Here is a 10,826-nt window from a genome sequence, read left to right on the forward strand (position 1 = left end):
GGCTTCTTTGTGCCACCCTGTTGGCCTGCTTGCTCCTCTGGCTAAGAAAGAAGTGCCAAGGTAAAATTTGTTCCTTTGTGTGTTTTGGGATGGGCCCGTATGGTCTATGTTTCACTCTGTGTTTTATTCAAATTGCAGTATGAGACCGGTTGACTGTTGGATTTGTTTTCAGGAACTTTTGACGTGTTGTTTTTATTTTTATTTTGGTAAATTGTCATGCCTTACCGGGTAGTAAATACAGAAAAATGACACGGTTTGACATATTCAGTTAGGATGACTGTGCATTTTCACAGTAATGGGGGAAATGAGGGGAGGGGTTCCTGTGAGGTTTACAGATAGCAGCTCCTGCGTCTATTTAAAGTCAGCTTCAACAAGCTAACTGCAACAGACCAAACTGTTGCAGTTAGCTTGTTGTCATATTGATCCTTACTTTTCATATATAATCAATTCACACATGCATCGATATCAAAAATTGACATCCCACACATTGGTTTGTTTAACTATTATTTGTGTGTTAAATATTGAGTTTCATCTAGCTTTGTTTTGTCTCATTTTTCATCTAACACATAGCAATATAGTTAATTCAACATTAATTTAGGAGACCAAAAATAATGTATTTCGTTCTGCCGTGCTGGTTCCTCAATTAATTCAGCTTCTTCAGGTGTGATTCATCAAACATTTTTAAAAACTGCAAAAACCCTCTGGACTCATACACAAACAAGCCTGTACCCACATCTGTTGGAGGTGTAATACTGTGCTGCATGTAATTACTCATCTGATTCATAACTGTGCATGTCAACAGGGGACTAACAAGGTATAATGTGTGTGCAGGTGAAAGAAAAAAATGGGCACAGTTTTGTGGTGCAGAAGATTTGTACATTTTCTTGCATACAAACAATACAAACAAGTGTAAATTGCTGTGTGAATTACAGGCTTTGTGAGCAGTAGTCATCTATATGGAATACCCTGAGGTCTTGTTGGTTCAGCTCTGAATTGGACTTATTGACTGGCTGAACTGAGAGGAGACTTTTTTCTTATTATAAACAAAATAGAAATATATATATATTATCGTGTGTTTTTTGTTTGTTTTTCGGCATTCATTCCTAAGGAGCCAGCCTATCAACTGCAGCCTGTAGCAAAACACAAAAAAGATAAAGCCTGTGGGAGTAAACTAACTGCAATGTACAGATAAAGGATGTTGCAGAGGGATCACTAATGCTTTAAATTACAAAATGGATAGGAGAGAAAATACTGAAGGATAATGCTGGAGAAGCTCATCTTTTGTAGAGAGGGTCTGTCATGTGAGTGAAATGCCAGTTTGCACTTTAAAGTGACTTATGGGTGTGCTTTTTGTAAAAAATAACCAGTGATTCATGTACAGTTAAGTCACATACAGCTGTGGTAGGATCATAGTTTAGATAACATTGTATTCTAATTCTTCCTCCACAGGTGGTGATGACCTCTCAGCAGAGGATGCTGGTAAGCCAGACTGCAATTAAAGTAAACACCATCACCGCCAGCATTGATCTGTGCAGCGTTCCTCTGACTTGGCATGAGAGTACAACCTTGCCATGCTCCTATTCAGTGGCGGTGGGCATTGTTAGATTGGCTGTACTGTGGCCCAATGGCCTTACGGGACACCATGGGGGCAAACCATATTTTGAGGAAGGGGGGTTGGTAGAGCGTGTGTGTGTGTGTGTGTGTCTAAATGCGTAAGCACAACTATGTGTGCCTCGAATGTCTGCCAACAGGATAGTTGGGCTGTGCACTTTTGCAACTGTTACTACTTTCCATAACAGGCAGGCTGACTTAGAGGCTCCTTGTACTGTACACAGTACAGCAGGGTGGCAGGGATTTCTGCACTCAAGGTCTCTTTCTCCCAGTCAGCTTCAGCTCCAGGACCATGGCACAACAGAGTCCTACCGACCCCACGAAGATGGGAGTGGGTCGGGCAATTGCCGTGCTTACCTCCGGAGGCGATGCCCAGGGTAAGTAGATGGTCTCCGGGGAGCATGGTGTGCCCAGGCAGTATTGCTGTTGTTTTGTTTCAGCAGGTGGCAGATCTGACTGGTGAAAATCAGCACTTAGGGACTCATCAGCAGTGACAATACAGTCATGAATTTAAGTCTTGTCTTTGAAACTGTTGTTGGTTGTCGAAGACAAATAATAAATATAATGAATACAAACTGTGCATATATAACAATGAATTAGACTTAACACTGTAAATCAGTTTTAGCTAAAGTACTAAGAATGGCCCAGACAAACTTCACTGCCATGTTTAATCACCACAGCAGCTCTGTTTTAATATCAACTGTAACTACTCGCAAATTTTTACTCACTGATCATATTTAATGATTTTCCTTCTAAAGAGTTAAACTACTGAGCTATCCACTCTTATGGATAACTTATGTAAAAGGGCAGCATGAAGGACTTCACCCAGACGTGGTAGAACTACAGACAGAGATAGATGCTCCCCTGACCTTTAACTTGATGAGGAATATCTCCACTGTGACCTTTGGGAGGCGTGTCAGTGACCCCACACAATCCTGTAGTGTAAGCATGTGAGGCAGAGAGCTATTCAAATGATTCCTTTTTTTTTTTTTCATCTCAAATGTATAAGATCCTTGAACAGAGTGCAAAACTGGATATCTCTAACCTTTCTTTATTTTCCTAAAATACCTAAAATACATAATCCTCATTAGAACTTGTATGTCATTTACCAAGTTTCTTCCTCCTCTCCTTCCACCTTTCTCTGTAGAACTGTATCTGTTATGGGGGCTAATTTTAGAGGCGTGACCTTTCTGTCATGTGTTTGTAAAGGGGGGAGATAGAGTGGGAGTGCAGTCCAATTCTTCCTTACTCTCCTCTCCTTTTTTACACCGTAAGTGGAGATGCTCTTGACACCCTTAAAGTTAATTTTCCATATCTTGTCCTTTAAACAACCCCTTCAAAAGAGCAGACACAGGCCCAGTTTCCTTTCCAGCAGTTTACCGCTATCAGCTCTCTTGTGGTTCTTGATGCTCCCATTTGGTGTTTATCAGCTGATGAAGCATGTTAATATGAAGTCTAAAAAAAGAACTGTCATTATACTTGCAGAGATTAGTTGTGCTAAATCAGTGCAGATTATTATCAAAGAAAATGGTGCCTTGGAAAGAGTAAATAGCCTACTCGAGTTACCACACTAACTTAGAGACAACCAGACAGACTTTGATGTAAAACTAAAAATAATGCAAGCGAGGGTGGAATATTCTTTATTGATCCCCACGAGGCTGAGGTGTAAAAATCGGTTGTGAAAATATGCTAATCCAGTTATCATAAGTTTTTAAGAAGGGCATAATTTTGAACTTTTAACTTTATTTTCATGCATTTTACAGCTTTTCCTATCAATAAAGACCTCTCTTATGGCCATTTACATACCACCATAATAGATAAACAAATGACATAAACCTTCCTGTTTTTTTTTTCACTCCTGTAATAAAAGAATAGAATATTTTTGTTAATAAATATAAACTCGTATTTGATAATTGCAGGACAGTCTGCAGAATGAGCTACCAGAACCTTTTCTGTCATTTTACACAATTTTATTTCTAACAATTTATGCCCAAAGAGTTGTGGCGACTTTGTTATGCAGAAAACTGGGATATATTGTTGTAATTGACTTTGCATTGCTTTTTCTCATACTAAATTATTTTAAGGATTAAATGTGCAGTTAAACATCTCTGTACTGATAGAAAAAGGTGTTTCATTGATCTAACTTACCCGAGATTGAAGTGGACCGTATGACCCCCATATTGTAAAAGGAGTGTGACATCCCTGCCATAGGTAAAGAAAATCTGTAGGATTAGAAGCGGTGGATATTCATGCATGTAGCATGTGGGGGCCAGCTCCACGTGTAACCCAGCACCTTAGCCAAAGGCAATCACAGGAGAATTGCTCCTGTGTGTTTTTGATGGCAGTGGGAGTACAAGGAGAACAAGAAACCCCTACGCAAAAGACCTTTAGCCCAGGTTTGAACCCAGAACCCTCTGGCTGTGGGCAATGGTACAAAACTTTAAACCACTCAGACTTTAAATCATTAGACATACATATGTTAGGCAGGAAGTTGCTGAAGTGCCGCATCTATCCCAAAAATTTAAACCAAACTTTTGTGCTGTCATAAGTTTCCTATACATTATTCCTGCAGGTATGAACGCAGCTGTGAGGGCCGTAGTCCGAGTGGGAATTTACACTGGAGCCAAGGTCTTCTTTGTGCATGAGGTAAATTCTGCTTTTAACTTCATTTGGTTTCTTCAGATTAATCATTGTAAACACAGATTCAAGAGCTCCAGGTGGTATGTTCAGTTTCGGCATGATGTTTGTGCAACAAACCAAAACTACAATACCTAATATTGTTATTCAGTTAATACTATCCTTAACAGTAAATATATAATAAAATAAAAAGTGTATGCTTGTTATTTTTCCTTTCAAATTCTAAAAATATAATTTGATTCTATATGGCATATATTCCACTGCCTAATATCCCCACCATAATAATAAAATCAACTGACAGAGTAGAGTAGCTGACTATATAATCACTAAGATTCCCGTGTTATTAAGCCCCAAGCTTTATCCAACATATGACCCTTTTCACTGAGGTGATATTGTTCTTGTTTGTTAACAGGGTTACCAGGGTCTAGTAGATGGAGGAGACCATATCCGCCCTGCTACGTGGGAGAGTGTGTCAATGATGCTGCAGCTGGTGAGAACACACAAGGATGCAAAAACTGCTGGGTTTTCATTTTTGTTTGTTTTATTGTTTTTTATGTTAAAAAATGGTCACAGACTAACTTTTTGCTACACTCTAGAGCAGTAGATCAAACTAGCAGCTAAATATCAGCATTTTTAAATTGCAAGACTAAATAGGCCTACTTGCTATTTAGATTTTGTATAATTGCAGCTGCCATTCTCCTTATTAGCCTCTTTGTGATTCTTGTCGGGGTCTGAAACCCTTCTTCATTGCCTGATGTCAGGGTGGGACTGTGATCGGCAGTGCCCGCTGTCAGGACTTCCGAACCAAGGAGGGTCGCACAAAGGCTGCTTGTAACTTAGTCAAGCTGGGTATCACCAACCTGTGTGTGATTGGAGGTGATGGCAGCTTGACGGGTGCAAACCAATTCAGAACAGAGTGGAGCGAGCTGCTGGCAGACCTTGTTAAAGCCGGTGAGAAACACAGAATTCACTTTTCTTAGCGACACAATAAACTCATGTTGTTATGAAACATCCATCATTTTCTAAACTACTTATTCAGTTCAGGGTTGCCTATGCCTGGCGCCGATTCTGGATCACCAGCCAATCACAGGGCTAGTTATGGAACGTGGCAAGGTGCATTTTACTGCTGTTAGCCTATTTGTCAAGTGTTTTGTCATTTTGGTCCTCAGGTAAGATCACGGCAAATGAGGCCAAGTCCGCTTCCCACCTTAATATTGTTGGCATGGTGGGCTCCATTGACAATGACTTCTGTGGAACTGACATGACCATCGGCACTGATTCTGCCCTGCATCGCATCATAGAGATCGTGGATGCCATCACCACCACCGCACAGAGGTATGCCCAGAGGCATTTGCATTTTTAAATGTGAACAAAGGAGACAACTGATTTCAGAACTCCTGACCAAAAATCTGTTATTGTGCAGTCACCAGAGGACCTTCATCCTGGAGGTAATGGGCAGGCACTGTGGGTAAGTACAGCTTGTGTGAGTGTTTTGTGCGCGTCAGTGCAAGTGTCAGTTCAGTAGTCACAAAGCTGTAATTACATTATCTCTGTGGAACCACAGAATATGGCACTGACACCAAAATAGATGAAAATGGAGGTGATGAATTGTGTGTGATATATGTGTGTTCAAGTTATGTCATCCCAGTTTCTTTAAAAAGAATCCACAAATTCTTGATATCATCTCTAAAATTGAGGACGATGTTTTGTTTTGTTTTTATCCTATGTTTACTTGGTCACATTGCTTTATCGTGTTTGTTATTATCATTATTCTAGAAATTAGTTTTACAACAAAAATCTCATTTTAATATGTACCCAATATTAGCGTTAGATATTTTAAAGTTTTAGAAAAAATATTACTTGGTTTTGTTTGTTTGGTTTCCAGTTACCTGGCTTTGGTGACAGCTCTAGCCTGTGGTGCTGACTGGGTGTTCATCCCAGAGATGCCCCCAGATGATGGATGGGAGGAGCATCTGTTCAGAAGACTAACAGAGGTGGATTTCACATTCATGTTCACTTTGGCTTCATTACAGTCCATACATGAAAAGTGAATTGCGATACTGTGTTTTACTCTGTCCCTCTTAGCAAAGAGGCCGTGGCACCCGCTTGAATATTATCATTGTTGCAGAGGGAGCGATGGACCGCCAAGGTAAACCAATCACCTGTGATCATGTCAAACAGGTCAGTATTGGCAGTACTCCAGAATACCACGTTAAGCTCAACTATAGTTAAAAAGACTGCTCATAAATTATCTGTCTGTGCAGCTGGTATCAAAGAAACTAGGTTTTGACACCCGCACAACCATCTTGGGCCACGTGCAGAGAGGAGGGACTCCCTCTGCCTTTGATAGAATCCTGGTAATGTCTCAGTAAGATCTTCACAATGACTCACCGGCTGGTATTGTTTTCTTTATAAAGTTAACTGTGTAAAAAAAATGTGTTTCAGGCAAGCAGAATGGGAGTGGAATCAGTTATGGCTCTACTGGAGGCCACACCAGAGACTCCTGCTTGTGTGGTCAGCTTGTCGGGAAACATGGCTGTCAGACTTCCGCTCATGGAGTGTGTGCAAGTGGTGAGTTAAGATCCTAAGCACACAAAAAGTCAGATTTCGACACACGGGATCTTCTAAGTATCCAATATGGAATATATAACGTGTACGAGATACTGTAGGCAAGCTATAATTGGCTTTGGGGTTGATATTTTAGAATATCTGACCTGGATTTTTGTTTTCCTTCCACCTTCACCTATATCAGACTAAAGATGTCACAACAGCCATGGCTGAGGGGCGGTATGATGATGCGGTGAAGCTCAGGGGAAAGTGAGACATGTACTTTTGTGTTGCTAATACGAAATGCTCATGTGCTGCAATAATTTTTCAATGTCTATATTTTTTGTTCTAATTTCTGGCAACAGGAGTTTTGAGAACAACTGGAACACTTACAAGATGCTGGCTCATGTCCGCCCCCCAGAGGCAAAGGTTTGAAACTGCCGTGCTACCGAATAAATTGTCTTTCAGTCATTAAGCCTCATTGAAAAACGATATCTCTCTGTAAATATTTTTAATAAAAATCAAATATCTCTGTAAATATTTCTTTGCCAGAGTAATATCAACATCGCCATACTGAATGTGGGAGCTCCGTGTTCTGGAATGAATGCTGCAGTCCGTTCAGCTGTCAGAACTGGACTCCTCCAGGGCCACCAGATGTTGGCTGTGCATGATGGCTTCGATGGCTTGGCCCATGGAATTGTAATCTAATTGCATGCAAAAAATAATAATTAAATAAATAAGCCAGACCAGGGACCGTTTACTGTTTAAGCATTTAAACAGCTGTTTACCATAACTGTGCACAGCCATGACATACGATAGAGCACATGCTCTGTGACTCCACAGATTGAGCCCATTGGCTGGTCTGGAGTGGCAGGATGGACTGGAAAGGGGGGCTCCTTCCTGGGCACAAAGAGGTGAGAGGTGACAAGTGCAGTAATGAGAGTGCGTGTTACAAGTCTTACATCTCCATAACTTTTATCTTAGGGAGATATAATCTGTTATCATGTGGCTTTCTTCTGTTCTGAAGATCCCTGCCTCAGGAGTTCATGGAGGAGATCAGTCTGAGCATCACTAAGTTCAACATTCATGCTGTGATCATTATCGGAGGCTTTGAGGTGAGCAGCATTAGACTGTGATAATGCCACAGGTAGATCGGTATTCACACCATAACCTACATATTTTAGGTTTGAGCAGGGATAAAGAGTAAATGCAGGTATTATTATTATTATTATTATTATTATTATTATTATTATTATTATTCATTAAGTAGTTTTATTTAAAAGGGACCATGTACAGTATTAGCATAAATGTTGCCATTTAATGCATTGTATCAGAGTAAGCTTAAGTTGATTTCTTTTATAATTTAAAAATATTAATACACAAAACAGTACATTTAGGAAAACAAACAAACAATGTATTTGATGCAGCATTTCACATCTCTTTAACACAGTAATAACGTATTTAACATGTGTTTACATTTGCACCCATGAGGGAGTGTCCAATTCCCACTTGGAGAATGACAAAACACAAAGTCCAAAGCTAGAGCCAGCTGTGCCATAGGTCAGCTACCCTCTCTATTTTTAACTTTCACAGTTAAAAATAGAACCCAGACCTCTTACAGTGTAGGTTGCTTTCAGACTGCAGCATGTAGTAGGCTCTGGCCTACACAGAAAATCAGGAAAATGTGACAGCTGACCTTGTAGTGTAGAGCATCTGTGCACTAGAGTGGAAGCACAACCCAGTACATGCACCTCCAATTAACCCAAAACAAGCACAGAAACAGGTTTACAGCAATTGCAAAACATACACACACACACGCGCACACACACACACAAAAAAACCAACCCTCGGTCAGTGCCAGTTACCCACAACAAATGTGGAGGTGAGTTTCTGTGTGGATGAAACCAGTCTACTCTGTTTCCGTATCTTCCTGCCACATTGAGAGCACATAAACAAGAACGACAGACACTCATTCTTTTACTGTTTTCTCCTCATAGGCCTTTTTGGGAGGTCTGCAGTTGGTGCAAGCTAGAGAGAAATATGAGGAGCTGTGTATCCCACTCGTTGTTGTTCCCGCTACTGTGTCCAACAATGTTCCTGGATCCGACTTCAGCATTGGTGCTGACACTGCCCTCAACACCATAACTATGGTAAAGCTCTTATTTGGCACACTCTTAAGCACAACAAAACAACAAAGCATCAAAGTCCTATGCAGCACATTGTTCTCTTCTCATGTGTCTGCATTTGTAGACGTGCGACAGGATCAAGCAATCTGCTGCTGGAACCAAGAGAAGAGTATTCATTATAGAGACTATGGGAGGATACTGCGGCTATCTGGCGACCACGGCTGGTTTAGCAGGTGGAGCTGATGCAGCCTACATTTATGAAGAGCCTTTCAACATTCATGACTTAGAGGTTTGTCTGTCTCGTTATGAGAATCACTGATGGATATGTGGATATTTTTAAACACAGGTTTCTTATTCTTGACTTCAAAAAAAATAATTAATTTGTAGCTAAATGTGGAACATCTGGTGGAGAAGATGAAGACTACAGTGAAGCGAGGACTCATTCTGAGGTTTGAGGGAATTATCAACATTATTACATTTATAGGGTTCACCACTGGAGGTCATATCTTATCTGTTATTCTACTTTTGTTTTAGAAATGAGAAGTGCAATGCAAACTACACCACTGACTTTATCTTCAACCTGTACTCAGAGGAGGGTAAGGGCGTGTTTGACTGCAGGAAGAACGTCCTTGGGCATATGCAGCAGGTGCACTGCTTAATGAAGATCTTCTTGTTTTTTTGTTTCCAAGATCATTATTTGACACCCAGTTCAATATTATGCATTAAAGGAAACCTGTATGTTATCAGGGTGGAACCCCTAGTCCTTTTGACAGGAATTTTGGCACAAAGATGGGGATGAAGTCTGTCCTGTGGTTGACTGACAAGCTGAAGGAATGCTACAGACATGGTGAGATTTCAGTATACCTCAGAAAGCAAAATGTTGTATTGACTTGCTGACCATCGATGTTCCCTGTGCTAATGCCACTTGTGCTGTTTAAACCTTAAACCTCAAGGTCGCATCTTCGCCAACTCTCAGGATTCAGCCTGCGTGTTGGGCATGAGGAAGAGAGCTTTGGTTTTTCAGCCTCTAGCAGAACTGTCAGAACAGACTGACTTTGAGTGAGACCGCATTTCTATTCTTTTCTGCTATCTAGTGCGCTGAAATAACTAAATGCAACTTCAGAAAGAATGTTTTACATATTTACTCAATAATTTGATCTCTTGATTTCATTGATTTCCCTCTGCAGTCATCGTATTCCAAAGACTCAGTGGTGGCTAAAGCTGAGGCCCATCTTGAAAATCCTGGCCAAGTACAAGGTCAGCCTGGACATCTCTGAAAAGACTGCAATGGAGCATGTCATCAAGAAGAGAGGCTTAGTTAATCAGTAGTTCAGCTGTGGGCTTATTTATAAGGCATGGGCACATGACCTGACTGTCTTCTTTGAAAGCACTTTGTAAACCATGTTTAAGGAGAGTGCAATATAAATAAAGCTATTAATTTAAAAAAATTGTCTCACAGTGGACTCCTTCACCAAATCCCAAGGTGATCACTTTCCTTCATTGCTTATCTCACTGCTGCTGCTGCTGTGCAAAAAAGGTTTTTGTCTATTTTATGCACCCAAATATAATGCCTGTCACTTTATTTCAATCTAAAGTTTATATAAAATACAGCTTTTCAGTTATCTGTAACTGTTTCCCTTTATATGAGAGCTGTCCAATATTACATCAGATTTCTTCTACTCTTTAACCACATTTTAGACTCAAAATGTGCTCTGAAATACCATTGTCACTATGCATTATTATTAATTAATAATTAATTATTATTAATAATTATGATAATTAAGTACAACATGGCACTAATACCTTTAACATATAAATGAAATAATGAGCTATCTTTGATTTATATGGGCTGAAAATAGATTGTGATTGACTGTTTCATTTGAAAGATGTAAATATAAATAAAAG

General features: G+C 40.1%; 1 protein-coding gene across 1 annotated transcript; it reads left to right on the top strand.

The window, feature by feature from the left end:
* The first annotated feature begins 1,732 nt into the window (after positions 1-1,732).
* On the top strand, positions 1,733-10,369 carry pfkmb (phosphofructokinase, muscle b). Its single transcript, XM_040028809.1, has 22 exons — positions 1,733-1,988; positions 4,184-4,257; positions 4,661-4,738; positions 5,010-5,199; positions 5,418-5,583; positions 5,672-5,716; positions 6,134-6,242; positions 6,334-6,429; positions 6,513-6,605; positions 6,694-6,819; positions 7,001-7,065; positions 7,161-7,224; positions 7,348-7,494; positions 7,639-7,709; positions 7,823-7,910; positions 8,793-8,945; positions 9,046-9,210; positions 9,309-9,370; positions 9,456-9,567; positions 9,669-9,768; positions 9,875-9,980; positions 10,109-10,369. Exons 1-22 carry the CDS (start codon positions 1,904-1,906, stop codon positions 10,248-10,250), a joined length of 2,337 nt encoding a protein of 778 aa, XP_039884743.1. The 5' UTR covers positions 1,733-1,903; the 3' UTR covers positions 10,251-10,369.
* The last annotated feature ends 457 nt before the right edge of the window (positions 10,370-10,826 follow it).

The sequence above is a fragment of the Simochromis diagramma genome, unplaced genomic scaffold (assembly GCF_900408965.1).
Source record: "Simochromis diagramma unplaced genomic scaffold, fSimDia1.1 OVJJ01000483.1, whole genome shotgun sequence".
In the NCBI taxonomy this organism is placed as follows: domain Eukaryota; kingdom Metazoa; phylum Chordata; class Actinopteri; order Cichliformes; family Cichlidae; genus Simochromis; species Simochromis diagramma.

What these genes read in the sequence shown, in the direction of transcription:
- pfkmb (XM_040028809.1), top strand. Translation starts at nt 1,904, where the DNA reads ATGGCACAACAGAGTCCTACCGACCCCACGAAGATGGGAGTGGGTCGG. An exon ending in TCCGCCCCCCAGAGGCAAAG is followed by an intron (nt 7,225 to 7,347) that starts GTTTGAAACTGC and finishes TTTCTTTGCCAG; the next exon opens with AGTAATATCAACATCGCCAT. An exon ending in GAAGGAATGCTACAGACATG is followed by an intron (nt 9,769 to 9,874) that starts GTGAGATTTCAG and finishes TTAAACCTCAAG; the next exon opens with GTCGCATCTTCGCCAACTCT.